The sequence below is a fragment of the Jaculus jaculus genome, chromosome 12 (genome assembly GCF_020740685.1).
Source record: "Jaculus jaculus isolate mJacJac1 chromosome 12, mJacJac1.mat.Y.cur, whole genome shotgun sequence".
NCBI classification, from domain to species: Eukaryota; Metazoa; Chordata; class Mammalia; order Rodentia; family Dipodidae; genus Jaculus; species Jaculus jaculus.
The window spans coordinates 59403383-59428603 of NC_059113.1; the positions used below are offsets into that span (position 1 = coordinate 59403383).

Here is a 25221-nt window from a genome sequence, read left to right on the forward strand (position 1 = left end):
CCCCAACTAATGGCTATCTATGGAGTCAAACAGCATGTAATCATATAGCGAGGCGTGCCTATATGCATTGAGAGAATGATAACCAAGTTGGGTGAAAAGCCACAGGACAGGGTGGTGTGCATATACTTTTGTTGGATTGTCCCTGTGGCCTGGAGATGGAGCCCAGGGTCTTGCACGTGCTAGGCAGGTGCCCTGACACGGAGTATCCCCAGGTCTTTGCACTTTTACTTTTTATTTATCATCATTATTATTATTATTTATTTTTATTTATTTATTTGAGAGTGACAGACAGAGAGAGAGAGAGAGAGAGAGAGAGAGAGAGAGAGAGAATGGGCACGCCAGGGCCATCAGCCACTGCAAACGAACTCCAGATGCATGCACCACCCCCTTGTGCATCTGGCTAATGTGGGTCCTGGAGAAACAAGCCTCGAACCAGGGTCCTTAGGCTTCACAGGCAAATGCTTAACCACTAAGCCACCTCTCCAGCCCTTATTATTATTTTTAAAATCATTTTACTTATTTATTTATTGTTGGCTTTTTTGAGGTAGGGTCTCACTTTAGCCCAAGCTAATCTGGAATTTACTATGGAGTCTCAGGGTGGCCTTGAACTCATGGTAGTCCTCCTACTTCTGCCTCCCAAGGGCTAGGATTAAAGGCATGCACTACCACACCCAGCTTTATTTCTTTATAGTTAAAGTATTTTGTCTATTTATTTGCAAGCAGAGAGAGAGAGAGAAGAGAGACAGACAGAGAGAATGGGCATGCAAGGGCCTTCAGGCACTGCAAAAGAAATTCCAGATGCATGCACCACTTTGGGCATCTGGCTTTACGTGGGTACTGGGGAATCAAACTTGTGTCATTAGGCTCTGTAGGCAAGCACCTTAACTGCTGAGTCATCTCTCCAGCCCCTACTTTTTATTTTGGGACATGATCTCCTTGAATTGCTCAGATTGGCCTTAAATCTACAATCTCTTGTGTTAGCCTTCTGAGTGACTGGGATTACAAGCATGTGCCACTCCATTCAACCAGAGAAAAACACAGATCAGTGGTGTGGTGGTTTGATTCAGGTGTGTCCCATAAACTTAGGTGTTTGCACTGTTAGGTTCCCAGCTGATAGAGATTGGGGAATTAATACCTTTTGGAAGCAGTGTATTGTTGGGGGCAGGCTTATGGGTGTTATAGCCAGTTTCCCCATGCCAGTGTTTGGTACACTCTCCTGTTGCTATTATCTACCTTATGTTGGCCAGGGGGTAATGTCCACCCTCTGCTCATGCCATCATCTTTCCTACCACCATGAAGTGTCCCCCTCAAGCCTATAAGCCAAAATAAACCCTTTCTTTACCCAAAGCTGCTCTTGGTCAGGTGATGTCTATCAGCAATGCAAGCCTGACTGCAACAGTACCAAGGAGTGGGATTGCTGCTAGACACCTGACTGTGTGGCTTTGGCCTTTTGGAGATGATTTTCAAGAGGAATGTGGAAGGATTTTAAACTTTGGCCTAAGAGAAGCCTTGCAGTGTTGTAAGTACAGCTTGATGGACTATTCTGGTCAGAGTTGAAAGACATGAATGCAGTAAAAACTCCAGGCTGTGAAGTTTGGATTATGAGGGTGAGAAAGAGCTTTGCTTGGACTGGGCTACCAGTTTGTGTGAGAAGCTTGCTGTTATGCCCGTGTCCTGAGAAGCTATGCAGGGTTGTTTTGAGTAGAAATGAGCTGGTATGAGCAGAGGGATTATGGCACAGAAAGAAAAATCTTTGGGTGAACTTCTGCCCATTCAGCTGCAATTGAGAGATTACAGCCTTTGAGATTGGGCCAGCTGACCTGCACTGGGGCAACAGGAAGAATGTAGACTCTTTGGAAGGGGTCTGAGTGCTCAAGGAGTGTCCTGTTCTTCAAAGTCTACTTTATTAACCCCTGGATTAACAAATTGGCACTCCACCCGGTATTGTGGAGTATAAGAAATGCAGGAAAGAGAGGGTCATTGAGTTTACAATACAGTCTTGTGTTTTGAAAACGGCCTTGTAAAGCAGGTTTGCTGGTTGCCTGCATGGAGACCCCATGGGGCCATGAGGATGAACCCTGTGCTGCAGTGGAGACCCAGTGGAGATGCCAGGAGAGCTGCTGGCCCCAGATGAAGTTTTCCAGGACTGTGAGTAGCCTAGGTGGATGGGGTAGAATTGGAACTCCAGAGACGTGTTGCTGATTAGAATTATTGGACTTGGAGACTTGTCACTGACTAGAGTTGTTGGACTTGGAGCTACAGAGTTTGATGTTTGCCCTGGTTGTTTTAAATCTTGTATTGGCTGAATGTTTTTTGGTTTTTTTTTAAATTATTTATTTATTTATTTGAGAGTGACAGCCACAGAGAGAAAGACAGATAGAGGGAGAGAGAGAGAATGGGCGCACCAGGGCTTCCAGGGGTCCTTAGGCTTCACAGGCAAGCGCTTAACCGCCAAGCCATCTCTCCAGTCCTGAATGTTTTTTGCTATGTCCAATGCCATCTTTTTTTTTCAATGCCATCTTTTGTAGTGTGAATGTTTATTCTGTGCCATTATGGATTTTTGGGGGAATTTCTTTTTTTGGCATTATGGCTCAGTTAGAAGATCTTGGACTATGGGGATGTATGGATATCATTGGAATTAATAAAAACTATGGGACTTTAAAAGTTGGATGAATGCATTGCATTTTATATCATGTATGCTTATCAGTTTATGGGAGCCAGGGGCAGAATGTGGTGGTTTGATTCAGGTGTGCCCCATAAACTTAGGTGTTCTGAATTCTAGGTTCCCAGCTAGTGGATATTTGGGAATTAATGCCTTCTGGAGGCAGTGTATTGTTGCGGGTGGGCTTATGGGTGTCCTAGCCAGTTTCCCCTTGCCAGTATTTGGCACACTCTCCTGTTGCTATTATCCACCAGGGAGTGATGTCCACCTTCTGTTCATGCCATCATTTTCCCTGTCATCATAGAGTTTCCCCTTGAGCCTATAAGCCAAAATAAATCCCCCCCCCTTTTTTTTTCAAAAAAGCTGCTCTTGGTTGGATGACTTTGGCCAGCAAGTGAACCTGATGTGTGTAGAATTTTAGAGGACAGATGAACTATTATTGGGAGGAAAGAGTAGAGGCAGCAGCATGGAGATTCATTCACTATGATTATCCTTTCATACTGCTTGAGCTGTTTAAAACATACATTGCTGTTTTCATAATAATAAAATTATCATTTCTAGTTTGCTGCATAGAAATGGTGTCTTGGGTTTGGAGTGTAGCTCAGTGGTAGAACACTTGCCTAAATTCCATCCCCAGACTGAAAAAAAAAAGTTGTCTTTCACTTTATATATTGCTTGTAGAGGCGACTATCTTAAAAACAAAACAAAACAATGGCTGCCCGCATTTCTGCTTCTGTAATTGTCACGCTGTGCTCATTTATCTGCTGAGGACTTGGGGTTTTACATCTTAACCACTCAGTGAGGAGCTGGGGATACGGCTCAGTTGGTAGAGGGTTTGCTTAGAATGCATGAAACCTCGAGCTCAGTCCCCAAGATCACATAAATAGGACATGGGAGTGCATGTGTATAACCCTAGCACTTGGAAGGTAAAGGCAGGAAGATCAGAAGTTCAAGGTCATCCTAGGCTACATAGTGAGTTGAGGCCAGTCTGCGGTATGAGACCCTGTCTTAAAAACAAATAGTCCTGAGCCAGGTGGTACATGCCTCTAATCCCAGCACTTGGAAGGCAGAGGTAGGAGGATTGCTGAGAGTTCAAGGCCACTCTGAAACTAAGTAGTAAATTCCAGGTCAGCCTGGGCTAGAGTGAAACCCCACCTCAAGAAAAAAAAAAAAAAAAAGCACTACCCTCCTCCCCCTGCACATCAAAAATGAAGAACTTGGGCTGGAGAGATGGCTTAATGGTTAAGTTGCTTGTCTTCAAAGCCCAAAGACCCATGTTCAACTCTCCAGATCCCATGGTAGCCAGATGCATAAAGATAAGGCAAGCACAAAGTCACACATGCCCACTATGTGGCACAAGTATTTGAAGTTCAATTTCAGTGGCTGAGGACCTGGTGAGCCAACACTCTCTCTCTCTCTCTCTCTCTCTCTCTCTCTCACACACACACACACACACACACACACACACTCGTTTTGTTCTTGCTTGCTAAAATAAAGATTAAGAGCCGAGCATGGTGGTGCACGCCTTTCAGCCCAGCACTCTGGAGGCAGAGGTAGGATTGCCATGAGTTCAAGGACACCCTGAGACTACAGAGTGAACTCCAGGTAAGCCTGGGCTAGAGTGAGGCCCTACCTTGAAAAACAAAAAATAAATTAAATAAATAGAGATTTAAAGAAATGAACTTTGTGGAGGCTGTAGTCACTCACGTGGAGGTGCTGACTTCCACAGGGTCTGGCCAGAGGGGCTTGGCGGTGATACCAAAAGAGAGGACATACAGCTTCTCCTTGAGGCTTAGCTGCTCGTCGATGAGACTCTGTGGACAAAAGGACACTAGTGACTCACAGAGCAGGGGCCGGCTTCCCCCTCTTGCCTGGGCTGGCTCCTACAGGTAGGGTTTTGAACTATGCTGAAATCGGGGTACCTGGGCCTCAGCTTGCTGGCCAGCCTCAGGCTGACATTTCTTTCAAGCCTGTTGGGTCTCATGTGTGTGAGATGAGCATCTTTGTTACCCATCTCATCTGCTATGCCTGGGCAATGGGCACCTAATGGTGGCACACAGTGAGGGAGAACAGAAGTCAGGGCAGAGATGAAGCAACAGACAATACCAGCCTGCTCTGTACCTCAAGCAGTGGCCAGTGAGTGTCTCATAGGAGCCACCCCCTCCCTCTTCCTGACCAGCTAGAAAGTTCACCTGCCTGTACCCACTGGAGCTTCACTCTGGATAACAGTAAACCAGTAAGCGTCTGCCTCAGGGGTCACTGGAAACTCAGCCCAGAGGACTTGTCATCAGGGGAGCCTGTCCCCCAACACCAATGAGACCCAGAATGGGGATAAGTCTGGCCAACACTGAGCCTTCAAAGGCTTTGCTTGACCTTTATAAAATACAAGGAGTGCCAGGCGTGGTGGCACACGCCTTTAATCCCAGCACTAGGGAGGCAGAGGTAGGAGGATCACCAAGAGTTCGAGGCCAACCTGAGACTCCATAGTGAATTCCAGGTCAGCCTGAGCTAGAGTGAGACCCTACCTCAGGGGGAAAAAAAAAATACAAGGAGTGATTGATGTTGTGGTGCCCATCCCAAACTTTAGGGACTTTCTCACACTTGCGAGTCTTTCTGTGTCAGACGTCACACTGGGCACTTTCTACAAGCTCCTTTCATCCGACAGCAGCTGGGTGAGGCTTGTTTCACAGAGGCAATGTAAGCACCGAGACTGAGTAGCACAGTCCCACAGTCTGGAGGTGATGGAGGGCCAGGAGTTGACTCCACTCACCTCACTGTGCCATTCTGGGCATTTCTGTTCTGGATACACCAAAGAAACTAGACTAGCTTCTCTGTCTAGAAAAGACCAGGCCTGTCCTGGATTCAACCTTCAACTGCAGTTCTCACATATGCTGTCCAGGGAACCTGGAGCTTTTGAGGCAAAGTCTAGGTAGATCTACTGCTGTGGGGAGAAATACTCGAAGTTCACAGTGCAAGTGGAAATGACTTGGTGGTGAGGTTTTGAAGAATTCCACACATTTCTTTCACAGTAGGCGCTAATTAAGTGCAAACTGTTATTTTTCTAAAACACCCGGTTTGCCTTTGTTTTTAACACAGCCAGTGAATGAGTGCATGAGTGGCTCGCTAGAGAGACTTACCGTAAGGTCCGTTTGGAACTCCTCCGTCTGAGGGCCACTGCTGACCGCAGACACATCAATGAGGATGCCCACCCTGGCTCCCTTGATGAGGCCAAACACCTAAAAACAAAGAGGGCATTCAGAAGCAGTCAGGTCTCTCAGCGCAGAGAGGAGAACTCACCCAGACAGGAAGAAGCAGTGGAAGACCCATTCCATGGGACAAAGCTTAAAGACCCGAGGTCCTGGAGGCTGGAGAGATGGCTCAGTTAAAATTGCTTGCTTGAGGGTTAGAGAGACAGCTTAGTGGCTAAGGCGTTTGTTTGAAAAGCCAAAGGATCCTGGTTTGACTCTCCAGGATCCACGTTAGCCAGATGCACAAAGGGGCACATGCATCTGGAGATCGTTTGCAGTGGCTGGAGGCCCTGGTGCAACCATTCTTTCTCTCTTTCAAATAAATAAATAAAAATATATACTAAAAAATTGCTGCTTGAAAAGCCTGATGGCCTGGGGTTCAGTTCCCCAGTTTCCACATAATGACAGATGCACAAAATGACATATGCATTTGAAGTTTGTTAACAGAAGCAAGAGAACTTGGCATATCCGTTTTCTCTCCCTCTTTTTTATTTAATATTTTATGTTTTTATTTATTTATTTACTTGAGAGGGGGAGCACACACAAAAAGAGAGTGAGAGAGAATGGGCACACTAGGGCCTCCAGCCATTGCAAACAAACTCCAAATGCATGTGCCACCTTGTGCATATGGCTTACATGTGTTTTGGGGAATCAAATGTGGGTCTTTTGGCTTTGCAGGCAAGCACCTTAAGTGCTAAGACATCTCTCCAGTCCTTTATCTTATTTTTAACTCGTGTGTGTGTCTGTGTGTGCGAGAGAGAGAGAGATGGAGGTCAGAGGACAAGTTTAGGTGCTGGTCCTCACTTTCTGCCTTGTTTGAGGCAGAATCTCTTGTTTGCCACTGCACATGCCAGGTCCTGTGAACATCTGGGAATTTTCATGCCCCCTTTATAGACCCACAGTACCATGTCCAACTTTATGGGGGTTCTGGGGATTGAACTCAGTTCTTTAAAAATATTTGAGAGAGAGAAAGAGAGCGAGGATGGGCACACCAGGGCCTCTAGCCACTGCAAATGAACTCCAAACACATATGCCACCTTGTGCTTCTAGCTTACATGGATACTGAGAAATCGAACCTGGGTCCTTAGGCTTTATAGGCAAGCACCTTAACTGCTAAGCCATCTGTCCAGCTCCTCTAATTACATTTATTTTTAATTTTTAAAAAATATTCGATTTATTTATTTGGTAGAGTGGTAGAGTGACAGAGAATGGGCGCACCAGGGCCTCAGCCACTGCAAACCAACTCCAGACACATGCGCCACTTTGTGCTCTGGCTTTACATGGGTCCTGGGGGAATCAAACCTGGGACAGAAGGCTCTGTAAGCAAGCACCTAAACTAATGTGCCATCACTCCAGCTCATAAGTCAATTTTTTTTTCAAGGTAGGGTCTTACTCTAGCTCAGGTTGACCTGGAATTCACTATGAAGTCTCAGGGTGGCCTCGAACTCACAGCAATCTTCCTACCTCTGCCTCCCAAGTGCTGGGATTAAAGGTGTGTGCAACCACACCTGGCCGTTTTTTTTCTTTTTTCTATTTCCTTTTTTGAGGTAGGGTCTCACGCTAGCCCATGCTGACCTAGGACTCACTCTGTGGTCCCTGTGTGGCCTCGCAGCTGACCCTCCAGCCTCTGGGATTCCATGCATGTTCCACCACACCACCATCAGTGCTTCCACGCTGACCCTCTGACTTGAGTGACCTTGACCAGTCCTTCTCCTGGACCACCAGCTCTTTGCTGGGCATAGTTTCTATCACCCACCACACAAAGAGGCTGCTCTAGGGAGGTAGAAACAGGGGCATTCCCAGACGCTTGCCAGCCAGCTAGCTTGGCATACATGCAGTGTACAACACGAGACTTTGCCTCAAGCAAAGTGGAGGGTGAAGACCAATACCTGCGGCTCTCCTCTGACCTCCACACACACTTGACAATACACAGAGAGAAGGGGGTGGGGTGCAGAATCTGAGCTGTGCATGGTGGCTCAAGCCTGTAATCCCAGTACTTGCGAGGGTGAGGCAGGACTTCTGTGAATTCAAGGCCAGCTTGGGATACAGAATTTTTGGAGATTCTGTCCCCAAAACAAACAATAAAAACAGAATATGAGGCCCCATCTTGTCAGGCACTTCCAGGCACAGGCTAGAGCCTTCAGGAGATAGGCCTGAGTTGCCAGGTACGGCTAAGGACCCCAGGGCTACAGGAGGCCACTCCCTCTCCAAGCCTGGCACACCTGAACTTAGGCTTTGCCCTGTGACCTTTGGCCAGTTGCCTAGGAAACTCCCTATCAGCCAGCAGCCTTCACACAGCCCATCCCCCAGCGACCCGCTTCCCACCACTATGTAGATCACCTGCCTCCCTATGTGCTGGCATCAGCTAGCAACTTTTGAACCCACCAATACCCTTAGGGCCCCCTTCCTGCTCTCAACTGCTTATAAGCCCATTCCCCTAACAAATAAAGTAAGCTGTCCACTGAGACTGCCTCCTGGAAGTGGTTCTTTCGTTGTGCTTACACCACTCAAGACCCTGCTCTCCATGGTTGCCCAGATGCCTTGGGGGAACGGCGGCCTGGAGGATCCAGGTACCCACACCACCTGATGTTATGTGTCCCCCAAAAGACTCATGTTCTGAAGCTTGATGCCCTGCTGATAGACCCAGTCACTGAGGGCTAATTGGATCCTGAATGCTCCGCAGGTTCATCATTTGCTGGCATTATTGGGAGGTGGTGGAAACGTCTAGATGAAGGCCTGCTTGAAGGAACTCGCCCTGGGCCTCTTCACTGCCGCCCTCTTGTTTTCTGGCTGCCATGAAGTGAGCAGCTTGGCTCCGTCACATGATCCCCACCAGTATGTTTTGCCTCCTCACAGCATAAAAGCAAGGGAGACCACCAACCTTAGGCCAAGTCCTCCAAAACCATGGGCCAAAATAAACCTGCCCAACTTGTCTTTTTCAAATATTTTCTTACAGTAATGGAAAACTGAATAACACACCTAATTAGAGTATACATTTTAAAAAGGATCCCCCCCACCCAGAAAATGTGATTTGAATATACATTGTAAGAGGCAGTGGGTGTATACAAGCCCTGCCCAGCCGCCACAGCACACCAAAAAGCAGCAAGAAAGAAAAAAAGTCACGTTTAACTACAGACTATAAGGAACTGAAGTTTTATGTAAAAAAAAAAAAAAGTCATACTAAGAGGCAATGGGCTCACATACTTGGTGGTTATGCTCCCTGTCAACGTGAATGGATTAAGTCGCCTAGGAGACTAGTGAGACGAGCCTCTGGGTGAATCTATATGGGCTTTTCCAGAGAGGATTAACAGAGCGGAAAGACCCACCTGAATGTCTCCAGATGTTGCAAGCTGTCCCCTGTGGGGCAAAATCACCCTTCCCCACCAGTTGAAAACCATGCTATTGGGACTGGAGAGATGGCTCAGTGGATCATGTGCTTACCTGCAAAGCCTAACAACCCAGGTTCAATTCCCCCATACCCATGTAAAGCCAGATACACAAAGTGGTGCATGTATCTGGAGTTCGTTTGCAGCACCTGGCTTTCCTATTCTCTCTCTCTCTGCTTGCAAATAAATAATAAATACTTCTAAGTTTAAACCACTCTGTTGGTGAACTCACTAGTCTTGTGTCTTCTGCATCGGAATGCTTGTGATCATTCTGGACCATCTCCAGGCAGAGCTGGCTGGAACCTCCAGACACATGCTTCTGACCCCCTCTCTGCATCTCTGACATATTAGGTCCCAGACAAGAGCTTCCTGGTTAACCCTTAAACTGAGTCCTCCCGTGGCTTCATCCCAGTATGTGGCATTCAATAGCAATGGCCTAAGCACCCTGGCCCCAAATCCATGCCCAAGTCCTGTCTCTTGACTTCCCACCATATCCCAAACCCATAGCTCATCCCATCTGCACTAGAGCTGAGGCTCACTCACCTACTCCACACCTACCTGCACTTCATTGGTCTCCTGTGCTTTTTATGCAACAGCCAAAGGATTCTTTGTCAGACCAGGGCTGAAGAGATGGCTTAGCAGTTAAGGCATTTGCCTGTGAAGCCTAAGGACTCATGTTCGACTCTCCAGGTCCCATGTAAGGCAGATACACAGTGATGCAAGTGTGCAAGGTCACACATGTGCACTAGGTGGTGCATGTGTCTGGAGTTCGATTACAGTGGTTGGAGGCTCTGGCATGGCAATTCTCATTTAAAAAAAAAAAAAAGGCCAAGAGCCTGGCATGGTGGTGCACGCCTTTAATCCCAGCACTCAGGAGGCAGAGGTAGGAGGATCGCTGTAAGTTCAAGGCCACCCTGAGACTACATAATGAATTCCAGGTCAGCCTGGGCCAGAGTGACACCCTACTTTGAAAAACCAAAAAAAAAAAAAAAAGGCCAGTCTGTTGGGCTTGCCTCAAAAAAAAAAAAAAGAAAGAAAGAAAGAAAAGAAAAAGAAGAAAGAAATTTGTCATATCATATCACTACCTACTTAAAACCTCACCTTTGGTCTCAAATTCACAGTGATCTCCTACCTCTGCCTCCTGAGTGCCCTGCTGGACCCAAACCTTTTTATGCCATCCCATCTCCACTTCCCACTTTGCCCCCTCCATGCTTGTTGCTCTGGGAATGTGCCCCACTTGCTCCTGGCCTGGGATCTTTGCCCTCGCCATGGGCTCTGCTGGGACATTCTCCTCCAGCGGGCTTACTCCCTCACATCCTTTGGGTGTCTGTTCAAATGTCCCATCCTCACAAGGTTCTCTGACTGCTACATTCAAATGGCTTTTTCCTGCTGTTCCTTACTGGCTTTTCCCCTGGCTGGCACTGTTCCTAACTGACCGCCAGCTTCTTCCTCCACAGCATGGTGGCCCCGTAAGGCGGGGTCCTGGCATGTGTCACTCTTGTGCCTCCATGCTAGAACAGCGTTGACATGTAGTGCTCCACGGATCAATATCCGTTGTATTTATCATTCAAGCGAAAAAGCGTAAGGCTCCCTAACCAATCTTCAGGGGCTAGATGAAGCGAAAATTTAGAACTACCTAGATTACATTTAAGGAACAAAAATATTTTTAAAAGCCACCACTGGTTTTACAACGTTTGCCATTAAGAACATGTATTAAATAATGATGCTAAAATAAAAGAGAGACTGATGGAGATGGGGAGGGAATATGATGGAGAGTGGAATTTCAAAGGGGAAAGTGGGGGGAGGGAGGGTATTATCATGGGATATTTTTAATAATCATGGAAGATGTTAATAAAAATGAGGAAAAAAAAAGAACATGTATTAGGGACTGGAGAGATGGAATACCAGTTAAGGTGCTTGCCTGCAAAGCCTAGTGATCCAGGTTCAACTCCCCAGAACCCATGTAAGCCAGCTGCACAAGGTGGCACACGCGTACAAGGTGGCACATACATCTGTAGTCTGTTTGCAGTGGTTAAGGTCTCTCTTGCTTTCTCTCTCTCTCTTGCTCTCATAAAAATCAAAAATATATTATCTTAAATTTAGTCATTCAAATTGTCGAAAGTTATCTCATACAAATAACTAGACAAGTCCATGTGAAGAAACTGGAGTCCAGTAATACCAGACAGCCTCTGATATGTCAAGAGAAGTCCCAAAGCAGACAAAAAAATAAAATGCAAAGATTTTTAAATCTTGGTAAGTAATGTGAAAAATATTTGAAACTATACAGCCAAAGTAAACACACTCATGAACCTGATTTGGCCTGCCTGATGACCTTGCTTTCGTGCCACCACAGATGACAAGACACACTTCCCTTCTGATAGGAGCACTGTGGCTTCCCACGAGTCACCACCCCTCCCCTTTCCCAGCCTGGTCTGTAGGGCTCAGGACTGCTTATCTAGTCTCCCCACTTCTCAGGCTCAGTTTTCCTCCAGGAATGAGGAATGGCTTGAGGCATAGTTTATATGTTTTAGTCTTTGGCTGTTTAAATTAGCTCTCTCTCTCTCTACACACACACACACACACACACACACACACACACACACACACACACATTTACTTATTAGTATTTTTTAATTTATTTGAGAAAGAGGCAGACACAGAGAGATAATAGTCATGCCAGGGCCTCTAGCCATTGCAAACGAACTCCAGATACATGCACCACCTTCTGCATCTGGCTTATATGGGTTCTGGGGAATCAAACAGGGGTCCTTAGGCTTCACAGGCAAGCGCCTTAACTGCTAAGGCATCTTGCCAGCCCAAATAAGTTAAGTTTAAATGTTTAAATTAGTCCAGAGTCAATCCCAGGACTGGCGAGGATTACAAAAGAACATGATGTGAGGTCTTTTTTTTTTTTTTTTTTTTTTTTTCTTGGCAAGGCTACGTTTGTATGCTGTGAATTCATGGATGCATGCTTACTTGTGTGTGCGCATTCATGTGCCTGTGGAAGCCAGAGGTTGACATCAGGCATCTTGTCTCCTCTACTCTGCACCTTTATATTTTTGAGGCAGGGTCTGTTACTGAGCCTGAAGCTTGCTGACTGGGCTAGCCTCAGGAGTCTTCCTATCTCCCTTCTCTGTGCTGGGGTTACAGCTTGAGCTGCCATGCCTGGCTGTTACATGGGTGCTGAGACTCCACACTCAGACCCTCATGCTTAGACAGCAAGCACTTTACCAACTGAACCATTTCTCTAGCCCCTTGAGGTTCTTTTTTTTCAAGGTAGGGTCTCACTCTAACTCAGGCTGACCTGGAATTCACTCTGTAGTCTCAGGGTGGCTTTGAACTCACAGTGACCCTCCTACCTCTGCTTCCCGAGTGCTGGGATTAAAGGTGTGCGCCACCATGCCCGGCTTGAGGTACTTTTTGACTAGTGGTCTGACATGGAAGCTTAGGGGTGCTAGCAACCACTTTCCTAAGCCTGGGAGAGGCAACCTGATAATTAACCAGGCCAGGAAGAAGCAGAGCTCGGGATACCTGGACACATTTTCATTTATGGGGGTTCATTAAGAATCCTCTATTTAGGGCTGGAGGAATGGCTTAGCAATTAAGGCATTGGCCTGCAAAGCCAAAGGACTCTGGTTCGATTCCCCAGGGCCCACGTTAGCCAGATGCACAAGGGGGAACACGCATCTGAAGTTTGTTTGCAGTGGCTGGAGGCCCTGGGGTGCCAATTCTCTCTCTCTACTCCTCTTTCTATGTCAAATAAATAAATGAATAATAGAAATACATATATATACATATACATACATATATATATTTAGTTGAAGCCAACCTAACTTGGAGAGCTGTCATTTGCAATGGAAAGGGTTCTAGCCAACACAAATAGAACCAGTGAAGGGGACAAAGAGTGACCCGTGACTATTACCTTCTTGCTGTCCTCTGTGAGCCATCGCATTCTCTGCTGGTAGCGCTCAATGGTGCTGTCAAGAGACCAGAAAGATGCATCACCCATGGCCAGCATCCCCACTAGGCAGGACACTTACATTCTCAGAAGAGAGGAGGGTGGCGTTGCAGTCAGATTTGCACTGTTGGCAGAAATCACCTGACCAAGAGCAGCTTGTAAGCTTTGGCTTACAGGTTCAAGGAGAATCTCCATGATGGCAGAGGAAAATAATGGCATGAGCAGAGGGTGGACATCACCTCTTGGTCAACATCAGGTGGACAACTGTAACAGAAGTGTGTGCCAAACACTGGCAAGGGGAAACTGGCTATAATACCCATAAGCCTGCCCCCAACAGTACACTGCCTCCAGGAGGCATTAATTCCCAAATCGCCATTAGCTGGGAACCTAGCATTCAGAACACCTAAATTTATGGGGAACACCTAGATTAAACCGCCACAGGTAGGATTGCAAGTTTTATTTATCTTTTTTTGTTTTTAAAGGGCATAACTTAAAAAATTATTTTATTATTTGAAAGACAGAGAGAGGCATAAATAGAGAGAATGGATACACCAGGGCTTTCAGCTGCTGCTAATAAACTTGTAACACATGTGCCACCTTGTGAATCTGGTTGATGTGGGTCCTGGGGGATCAAATCTGGGTCCTTTGGTTTTGCAGGCAAGCAGCTTAACTGCTAATCCATCCTTCCAGCCCAAGTTTTATTTATTGTGATTTTTTTTTTTTTTTTTGAGGTAGAGTCTTGCTCTAGGCCAGGCTGACCTGAAACTCACTCTGTAGTCCCAGCCTGGTCTTGAACTCATGACAAGTTTCCTACCTCTGCCTCCTAAGTGCTAGGATTAAAGGCATATGCCACCATGGCCTGGCTTAATTTTTTTTTTTTTTTTTGAGGCAGGGTATGATGTAGTCCAGGCTGGTCTCAAACTTGCTATCAATTGAGGATGGCCTTGAACTTCTGATCCTCCTTGCCTCCACCTTCCAAATGCTGGGATTACAAGTGTGTACCACCATGCCCAGTTGTCTTAATGTTTTAATGAAATATTTTAGAGAGAGTGAAAGCAAGTGGGGGAGGGAATTGACACCAGGCCCAGTTGTCTTAAGTTTTAAATTAAATTTGTTTAGAGAGAGTGAGAGCAAGGGGGCAAGGGAATTGACACTCCAGGGCCTCAGCCACTGCAATGGAACTCCAGATGTTTGCACCATCTAGTGAGCATGTTCAACTTTGCACTTGCCTCACCTTTGTGCATCTGGCTTACATGGGATCTGGACAGAGATGAAACATGGGTCCTTAGGCTTCGCAAGCAAGCCCTTTAACTGCTAAACTATCTCTCCAGCCCCAAATTTCTATTTATTTTGAGAGAGAAAGAGGCAGATAGAGATAGCTTTTTTTTTTTTTTTTTGCAAACAAACTCCAGATGCCTGTGCCCCCTTGTGCATTTGGCTTATGTGGATACTGGGGAATTAAACCTGGGTCCTTAGCCTTTGCAGGCAAATGCCCTAACCACTAAGCAATCTCTCTAGCCCTTTTTAATTAAAACTTTAAAAAATTATATTTATTTATTTGAGTGAGAGTGAAAGAGCTAGCTAGAAAAAGAGAGAGAATGGGTATGCCAGGGCATCTAGCCACTGCAAACAAACTCTAGACGCATGTGCCACCTTGTGTATCTGGCTTACATGGGGTTTGCAAGATAGCTTAGAGGTTAAGGTGCTTGCCTGCAAAGCCTAAGGACCCAGGTTCAATTCCCCAGGACCCACATAAACCAGATGCACAAGGTGGCTCATGCATCTGGAGTTCGTTTGCAGTGGTTGGAGGCCCTGTTGCACCTATTCTTTTTTTTTTTTAAAGTTTTTTAATTTTATTTTTAATTTGAGAGAGAGCGAGGCAGAGGAAGAGAGAGAGAGAGAGAAAGAATGGGCATGCCAGAGTCTGTAGCTACTGCAAACAAACTTCAGACACATGCGCCACCTTGTACATCTGGCTTATGTGGGTCCTGGGGAATCGAACCAAGGTCCTCTGGCTTTGTAGGCAAGCACCTTAACCACTAAGCCATTTCTCCAGGCCCTATTCTTTTTTTTTCTCTCTCTCAAACAAATAAAAATTTTAAAAAATTTAGATTTGTGTGTGTGTGTGTGTGTGTACATGTGTGTGTTTGTGTGCAGATGTGTGGATGCCAGAGCACAACCTTGCATGCTGTCCTTCCAGGAAGCTATCACTCACTGGCAAGGAGCTTGCCAAGCAGGCTAGACTGACTGGCCATCAAGCCCCAGAGACCCACCGCTCTTCACTTCCCAAGTGCTGGGATTAGAGACATAAGCCACCATGTCTGGCTGCTTTGTGATTTTTTTTTAATTTAAAAATTTAGTTATTTATTTAAGAGAGAGAGAAACACAGCGAATGGGCATGCCAGGACCTGTAGCCATGGCAAAAGAACTCCAGATGCATGCGCCTGCTTGTGCATCCGGCTTACCTGTGTTCTGAGGAATCTAACCTGGGTCCTTTGGCTTTGCAGGAAAGTGCCTTAACTGCTAAGCCATCCCTCCAGCCTACTTTGTGATTTTTTAATGTATATTTTACTACCCAGTTCAGAGTTGAATTGGTATTGTTTATGAGAGAGAGAATTGGCACACCAGGACCTCTAGCCACTGTAATCGAACTCCAGACACATGTGTCATCTAGTACACATCTGGTCATCTAGTGCATCTGCCTTACGTGGGATCTGGGGAGTCAAACATGGGTCCTTAGGATTTGCAGGCAAGCACCTTAACTGCTAAGCCATCTCTCCAATCCTGCTTTTTTTTTTTTTTATAACAAGCCCCCTTTTTTTTTTTTTTGGTCATTTTTTATTTATTTATTTATTTGAGAGCGACAGACACAGAGAGAAAGACAGATAGAGGGAGAGAGAGAGAATGGGTGCGCCAGGGCTTCCAGCCTCTGCAAACGAACTCCAGACGCGTGCACCCTCTTGTGCATCTGGCGAACGTGGGACCTGGGGAACTGAGCCTCGAACCGGGGTCCTTAGGCTTCACAGGCAAGCGCTTAATCACTAAGCCATCTCTCCAGCCCCTGATTTTTTTTTTTTTAATGTGGATTCTGAGGAGTAAAACAAGCACTCTCCCTAGCACCCTCCCTTATGTTTTTAGTTTTTTGAGGAAGACTCTCAGTTTGTATTCCAGGCTGGTGTTAGATGCTCCATCCTCTTGCCTCAACCTCCCAGCAAAGTGTTGGGATTTCAGGTACGCACTACCATACTTGGCTGGATCTTTGAATTTTTCTCAGTAGGGTTTTGCTCTAGCCCAGGCTGACCTGGAATTCACTCTGTAGTCTCAGGCAGGCCCAGCTGAACAAGTTAGTTTTTAAGGCCTTTGGAGAATGGAAGAGAAAAGCTAGTAAAGAAGTAGGACGTGGTAGCACACACATTTAATCCCAGCACTTAGGAGGCTGAGGCAGGAGGAGTGCTGTGAGTTCAAGGCCAGTCTGAGACTGCATAGAGAATTACAGATCAGCCTGGGATAGAACGAGACCCTACCTCCAAACGCCTCCCCCCAAAGTAAAAAACTAATTAAAAAAAAAAAAGAAAAAAATCTAGCAAAGAGAAAACTAACCAAATATATGAGCTTGCCAGGGCACTAAGTAACGGGTGGGGAACTGTGAAAGAGACCAGAGGATAGGTGCTGCTCGGCAGGTGGCACAAGGCATGTTGCCCGTGACCATGACTGGTGGACAATGGGTGAGCTACCAAATGGGGTAGGTCTGGAAGGGAGGGTGTTCCCATGAGGAAGGGAGACCATTCTTGTCTTTATGCAGACCTGAGTTCTCGCAGATAAAACTCTCTAGTCTTCTATGACAGAAGTTAGTCAATAGTTGCTTCCCAGATTGCTTAATAAAAACCAGAGGACCTTCTCGAACTTCCCTACAGCCAAGCAAACATTCCCATGAGCAGCTGGACACCAGCATATGACAGCACCTGCTTGAATTGAACTGAGTTGCCTCACTGAGGTCAAGTGGGATTTAGGGGCACAGAGAAGCATTAGGAAGGACCACGGGTATGAGAACATGGGCAGAAGTAGCAGGTAGACTCTCGAGGAATCTGTGAGTGTAAATACAGAGTTTCGAGAAAGAGCACTGTAATGAGACCTGCTTGTGTGTGAGACTCGGCTTCGCCATGTACTAACTGTGGGTCCTCGGGCAGGTGTGGAACCTCTCTGAGCCCCAGTTTCATCATCTTCTGCATGAAGATAATCACAGGACTCTATTCAAGTCAATTTTCCAAAGATCAATTTATTGAAAATCAATTTGCTAAATGACTGACTAGCTAAACATACTTGAATTCTCCTTGAAAATGCTGACCTCACTCAAAGCAACCAACCCAAATATTATGAATTCTACATGTGTGCAGTGGCTTTTACTTGTAATCTTAGTAGTTTGAAGGCTGGTTAGACAGGAAGGATCACAAGTTCAAAGCCAGCCTAGGCTATATAGTGAGACCCTATCTCTATCTAATTAACTAACTTAGCTACCTACCTGTTATATGATTCTTTAAACCCTTTTAAACATCCTAACCCCCCAAATTTTCTATAAAGTTTATAGCTAAAGTGTTTTGGTAAATTTGACAAATTGGTTATTGTGTGACTAACCTTTTAGCAAATGACTTTTGGTTAGCTGTTTTGAGAAAAATACAGTTTTAAGGATGAAATAAGATAATGCATGTAGTCCTTAGCAGAATTTCTAGAACATGAATAAATACTAGCTATTAATTTTCATCATAGCTCTTTGGAAAACCTCAGACCAACAGTAATTGTGGATCAAAGATAGCTGCAGTGGGGATGGCATTTTAAAGGACCTTCCTGTATACTGATTATCAAGTGACATGCTTGTATGTGTGTGTATTTATAGTAGGTATGTGTACATGTTTATAAGTGTATACATGACACTTATGCCATCAAAGTTGATTTGGGAATGGGATGTATGTACTTATCTATACATATTTGAAAGCTGTGAACCCAACCAATCCAACACTGAAAGTAGTCACTTAGCCACTAAACATCAAATGAGGCTGGGAGATTTTAGGCATTCTTACAAAGCCCCATAGATATCAACTGTTGGGCTCTGAAAGGCCCAGGCGTGAGGTCTAGTGGAACTTCCTGAGCCTAGCTAAAGTTTGGCGACCTGTCTCTGGCCAGCTAGGACTCAGCAAGACCCTAATGGCTTCTGGCCTGCCATCTCCGCATGGCAATTGTAATTACCATTTCAATAGTTACAGTTTACTATTGGCCCTTACCTCTACCTCCCCGCCTTTGTCCCCAACATTATATAGGCAACTGCTCAGAGTAATAAAGCGAGTTTTTTCTGCGAGTTCCTGACTCAGTGTGGTTTTTCTCCGGTGGCCAGGAGAGGTCTGGGTCGCCCAACGCTCATCATCCCCTCAACCCCTAGGGAGGAACCAGCAGGCCTGGTCCTTCCCTCGGCACTACCTGCCCGGGGAGGAGCCCTACAATCAACCTTTTTAAAAATATTTTTTATTTTTATTTCTTTATCAGAGAGAGAGAGAGAGAGAATGAGCTCACCAGGGCCTCTAGTCCCTGCAAATAAACTCCGGATGCATATGCCACCATGTGCATCTGGCTTACATAAGTCCTGGGGAATGGAACCTGGGTCCTTAGCCTTCACAGGCAAATGCCTTAACCGCTAAGCCATCTCTCCAGCCCAGATATCAACTTTTTAATGGGAGAAAAGAACAAACTAGGGATAGAGGTGGACAAAGGCTGTGTGAGGTCCCAAGGAGATCACTTGTGGTGATCAAGTGTTCAGGCTGGGACATGAGATAAGGCATCAATGACCGGTGCTGGGAAGACAGTGACAAACATACTTACTCAGCAAGCTTTGACTCAAAGTGGCAGATGGTCTGGGTGGAGAAATGAATTTTCTGCGTGAAGTTGCCATGCTCTTCCCTGAAAGAGAAAAGCCTTAGGAAGGCTCTCTCAGGCCCAGGGACTATGTGTACCACTGCAGCCGCAGGTGCTTAGGGGAAAGGGAATAATTTCAGACTTACAACACGGCTGTGCCCTGGCTTATCAGATCAGTTAATGTGAGTTTTTCGGACTTTAAACTGTGAGTTGAAAGCCAATCTTCTGAGTCTTCCAAAGCCGAGGCCGAAATGTCACGCCCCTGTAGCCTCTGCAAGACAGTCAGACAGAAAACTGCAGGCAGAGAGGGGGAGACCGTCCCTCGTCCCCCTCACACAGATACTCAGGAATGCCACCCCAAGACATTCTAAAATCCCTTAGTATCTGGGCACAGTGGTGCATGCTAGTTATCCCAGTGCTCACAGTGGAGGCAGGAGAATAACCAGGAGTTTGAGGTCAGCACTGGGGAGACTGAGGAGGTAGATGGATGACTGAGAGTTTGAGACCAACCCGAGACTACATCGGGAGTTCCAGGACAGCCTGGGCTAAAGATGAGCGTAGAGGTCTGTTTTATGGGCTTCCAGGTGTGGCTCCCCACATTCAACAATTCACCCTGTGAATGATTATACAGCGACCAGATATGAGAGTATAGTTCTAACCCACGCCCGCTGCAGAAATTGCTCCAGAATAGCCAGAAATTTGGTCAATGATGTTAGAGTCTCTCTCTTTTTTTTTTTTTTTTTCTGGAGAAAATCAAATATGTCCCCAAACCAATGACATGAGATGCTGTGTTCTGTTGTGTCTGCCTCCAGCCTCCTGCTAGAAGCCTATAGTCAGGTTTGCTCAAGCCTTCCCTTTCTCCTTTGATGACATTCCCCTCCTGCCTTTGGGCCAACTCCCTCAGTGTGCGAGTTCTGAATAAATGTCCTTGTGGTCCTCATTGGGTGGTTTCACTTCTTTTTACATTTGTGTAGAAAGTCTAAGGGGTCCCCCACACACATTTGTCGAGTGACTGGTCAAACAAGGAATTGGGTATTCTGTCCATTCTAGAGGCCAGAACCCGTAGCAGTGAGTGCATCACAGGACTTGGCTATGAAATGCATGATGATCCCTGCTTGTACCTGGTGACATGTGATATCTGTGTCACTTAGCACCAAGCTCAGGATGTGCAGGAGCCTCTGTGGTGGAGCCAAAGCTAATCCTGGCAAGTATTCAGCATTGCAGTGCTTTCTAGAAGCCATAATGTGGAAAATACTGATTAAGATTGTGCCTGGAGCTAAGGGGGTGGCTCAGAGGTGCACAGGAATAAGGACTTGAGTTTGATCCCCAACTTCCACCTAAAAAGCTGGGCAGCCAGGCGTGGTGGCACACACCTTTAATCCCAGCACTCAGGAGGCACAGGTAAGAGGATTGCCATGAGTTCGAGGCCACCCTGAGACTACATAGTAAATTCCAGGTCAGCCTGAGCTATAAGTGAAACCCCTACCTCAAAAAACAAAAACAAGGGCTGGGGAGATGGCTTAGTGGTTAAGCATTTGCCTGTGAAGCCTAAGGACCCCGGTTCGAGGCTTGACTTCCCAGGACCCATGTTAGCCAGATGCACAAGGGGGCGCATGTGTCTGGAGTTCGTTTGCAGTGGTTGGTAGCCCTGGCATACCCATTCTCTCTCTTTCTATCTGCCTCTTTCTCTCTCTGTCACTCTCAAATAAATAAAAAACAAAAACAAACAAACAAAAAAAGCTGGGCATGTTCACACATGCCTGTAACTGAGGGGGGCAAAGACCAAATAATTACTGGGGCCACCTGGTCAGTCTAACTAAAATAATGAGGAGTTCCAGGCTCTCTGTTTTAGGGAAATAAACCAGGCATGGTGGATTAAGCCCGTGATGCCAGCACTAGAGAGGCTGAGGTAGGAGGATCATCACAGGTTAAAGGCCAGCCTGAGCTAGAGTAAGACCCTGCCTTAAAACAAACAAACAAACAAAATGATTGAATCTGAGGGGCTGGGGAGGTGGCTCAGTAGTTAAAAGTGCTTGCTTTTAAAGCCTGCTAGCCCAGGTTTGATTCCCCATACCCACATAAAGACAGATGCACAAAGTGGTGCATGTGTCTAGAGTTCATTTGCAGCTCAAAAGACCCTGGCACACAAATACTTACTTGGTCTCTCTCTCTTAAGTAAATTATATATACATATAATTCATATATAAATAATATAATGTTGTATAATTTACATTACATTATATATAACCTATATACATGTATATAAATATTTATGTATGCCATAGCCTGCCTTGCCTCTTTCACTTCTCTGGAGCTAGTCTTCCTTTTCCAGTGAGCCACTGTTGTGAATAGGCCCTGTCCCTAGTCTATAGTGTGAGCAAGATAAAACATGTTCTTTCCTTCTTGGAGCTTATGTTCTAGTGTGGACAAATGGATGGACAGTGAACGAGAAATGGAGTCAGTGTGCACAACAGTTCAGAAAGCAGCGGGGCAGCTGGAGCCTGGGATGCCGCTTAGCTGAGCAGAGGCCGAAGAAGCCTCCAAGCCCCCCTGAAGGCCAGGAAGGAGCCAGCCCTGTTTGCAGCACGGGAAGACGCGTTCCAGTCCGGGCAGGGGCCTGGAATGGTGGAGGGTACCCAGTGCTTGAAGACCAAAGCGCCAGCCAGGTGTTGCTGGGTGGTAACTCAGGAGTGATGTGTCAGAGACTATGCAGGTGTCAAGGCCTGTCAGCCTGGTGAGACCTTTCAGTAGAAAAACTAGTGTATGTGTTTACAAAAGGGTCTTGAATGTTGCTGGAGTTGGGCATAAGTCATTGCATTTGCTCTTAGTCAAAAGGCTGAGAGGTGATGCTATAGTTCGCTGAGGGTGTGGAATCCAGCCCAATCCTGCGGGGAGAGATACGCACATACGCATGGCACACGCACACACACACACACAACATGGACAGCTGTGGAAAGGGCCAGAACCCTTTAACCCACTAGGACCCCCAGTTCACAGACGCCTCCACGGGCACCTGCTCAGCAGGCTAGGAGTGCTTTCTGTGGACTTGCCAGTGTGAGGTCTTCCTCTGTAGCGGCGAGCGGAGAGCCAGGACTGACAACTGTCTGTGGCCGCAGAATGAGCTACTCCGCAGGGGGCAGAGGAGACAGGAAGATGGGCGGGCTGTAGGAAGAGGGAGAGAAGGCCTGCAGCGTGTGAGTCCTCTATGCCTAGCTTTCTACGGGGCAGTGCCTCCTCTCCTTTGGCGGTCACATGGGCAGTGCGAAACCACCGTGAGGAACATAACCTTGTGTCTTTCTGCATCAACTGCTCTCGACACGGATCCTCATTTCCCCTTAACTTTGGTTGTCAACTGAAGATCACCAGAAAGCAAAATGAAAATAAAATGCTGCAATTATCATCCAGCTATGTTGCCTTCCTTCATTCTGTGCCCAAGACCTGGCTCTGTGAAGCTTCAAATGGAAATTAGCAAATGTTAAAGAACTGTGGAAAACACACTTCTAATTACAGCAGACACTAATGTAGCACTTACAATATGCTGAATGCTTTTCATTTAAGTTTTTTTTTTTTTTCTTTTTTTCAAGGTAAGGTCTCATTCAAGCCCAGGCTGGCCTGGAATTCACTATGTAGTCTCAGGCTGGCTCAAACTCACAGCGATCCTCCTACCTCTGCCTCCAGAGTGCTGGGATTTAAAGGCATGTGTCACCATGCCTGTCTTAAGATTTTTTAAAATTAATTTGACACACACACACACAGAGGCAGATAGAGAGAGAGGGAAAGGGAGAGAGGGGAGATGGGCGCGCCAGGGCCTCCAGCCATTGCAAACAAACTCCAGACACATGGGCCGCCTTGTACATCTGCTTTACATGGGTCCTGGGGAATTGAACTTGGGTCCTTAGGCTTCACAGGCAAGTGCCTTAACTGCTAAACCATCTCTCTAGCCCTCATTTAAGTTTTTATTTTTATTTATTTACTTATTTGAGAGTGACAGAGAGAGAGAGAGAATGGGTGCATCAGGGCCTCCAGCCACTGAAAATGAATTCCAGATACATGCACCACCTTGTGCATCTGGTTTACGTGGGTCCTGGGGAATGGAGCCTCAAACCGGGGTCCTTAGGCTTCACAGGCAAGTACGTAACCACCCAGTTAAGTTTTTATTCCATAAAGGAGGTTCCATCATGAGCTCCATTTTACTGACAAGGAAGTTGAGGCACAAAGTTATTTGTCCAAGATCCCATACCTAGTACTCCAGAGTTGGGATTCCCTCCACAAGTCAAGTTTGTTACTGTAACACTATTGTTTCTCCAAGCTAGCACCAAATTGTGATTATCTCCATGAAGAACTGAGAGAAAGAAGACTGGCAGGATAACATTCTCATTATGTGATGCCATCTTAATGAAGGTCCTGCCTGTGAAAGGCTGGGCCAGAAACCACAGTCCCTGCGGTTTACACTTCAGCCAGCGCTGCACTGCAGCGGACGGACACCAGGTGGTGCTGCTCTCATCTTTCGGGACAACGTGTCCCTGTGTGTCACTCTGAACCTGCTTTGAAGTGGTCTGAAGATCCACTTATTACACACGACTCTCTTGACGGCAGCGCTTTGCCAAAGCAGGCACTTCACCTAGAAGAAGGCTGCGAGCTTGGTGTCGGGCTATCTGAACTCTTCCCACCTTCTGCTGTTTGTGAGAAAGAAGAGAGACCTGCCTGAAATGTCCTTTCACAACCAAGAAATCTCTTATTCTGACCCCCAATTTCATGAAATAAACACCCATGCTGGGCTGGAGGGATGGCTTAGCAGTTAAGGCATTTTCCTGAGGAGAAGGTGGCACATGCATCTGGAGTCTCTGTGCAGTGGCTGGAGGGCCTGCCACACCCAGTTTCTCTATCTGCCTCTTTCTGTCTCTCTCTAAATAAATAAAAGTACTGAAAAAAAAAAAAAAAGACCCATGTCATCAGCAACTGAGGTCACAGAAGGAGTTTTTCACTATTTCAAAACTATAACTGTATTGACAGTTCCTCCTTTTCTTTCTCTTAAAAAATATTTCAGTGGGCCAGGCATGGTGGCACACGCCTTTAATCCCAGCACTTGGGAGGCAGAGGTAGGAGGATTGCCGTGAGTTCGAGGCCACCCTGAGACTCCATAGTGAATTCCAGGTCAGCCTGGGCTAGAGTGAGACCCTACCTCAAAAAACCAAAAAAAAAAAAAAAAAAATTTTTTTTCACTGGGCTCGAGAAATGCCTTAGTGGTTAAGGCATTTGCCTGTGAAGCCTAAGGTCCCAGGTTCAATTGCCCAGTACCCACATAAAGCCAGATGCACAAGGTGGCATATGCATCTGGAATTCTTTTGCAGTGGCTGGAGGCCCTGGTGCACCCATTCTTCTATTTATCTATTATAAATAAATATTAAAATAAAGTTTTAAAATATTATATTTTTATTTATTTATGCAAGAGAGACAATGGGCACGCCAGGGCCTCTAGCTACTGCAAACGAACTCCAGACGCGTGTGCTGCCATGTTAAGCCTGGGTTCTTAGACTTTATATATAAGTGCCTTAATTGCTAAACCATCTCCCCAGCCCCCCCCCCCCAACTTTTTTTTGAGACAAGGTCTCATATTCCAGGTTGGCCTTGAACTTGCTATATAGCCCAGGATGAACTGGAACTCCTGATCTCTACCTTCTGAGTTCTGGGAATTATAAACATGTATCACCATACCCAGGGTTTTTTTGTTTTTTTTTTTTTTTGAGATAGGGTCTCACTCTAGCCAAGGCTGACCTGAAAATCACTATGTAGTCTCATGGTGACCTCGTTCACGATGATCCTCCCACCTCTGCCTTGCAAGTGCTGGGATTGAAACCATGTGCCACCATACCCAGATCTCATTTTCTTCCCCCCCACCCCCCGAGGTAGGGTCTTACTCTAGCCCAGGCTGACCTGGAATTCACTATGTAGTCTCAGGCTGGCCTTGAACTCATAGCGATCCTCCTACCTCTGCTTCCCAAGTGCTGGGATTAAAGGCTTGCGCCACCACAGCCAGCTTCTCATTTCCTTTTGATTAAATTGTTT

General features: G+C 46.2%; 1 protein-coding gene across 1 annotated transcript in view; it reads right to left on the reverse strand.

Annotated features, from left to right (window-relative positions):
* Positions 1–25221, reverse strand: part of Vwa3a (von Willebrand factor A domain containing 3A) — a 92599-nt gene that overhangs the window by 57195 nt on the left and 10183 nt on the right. The window contains exons 3-7 of the mRNA XM_045131396.1: positions 19302–19426; positions 19123–19200; positions 13219–13273; positions 5800–5898; positions 4370–4476 (exon numbers count right to left, since the gene is read on the reverse strand). Coding sequence (XP_044987331.1) covers positions 4370–4476; positions 5800–5898; positions 13219–13273; positions 19123–19200; positions 19302–19426 — 464 coding nt within the window. The remainder of the gene's footprint in view (positions 1–4369; positions 4477–5799; positions 5899–13218; positions 13274–19122; positions 19201–19301; positions 19427–25221) is intronic.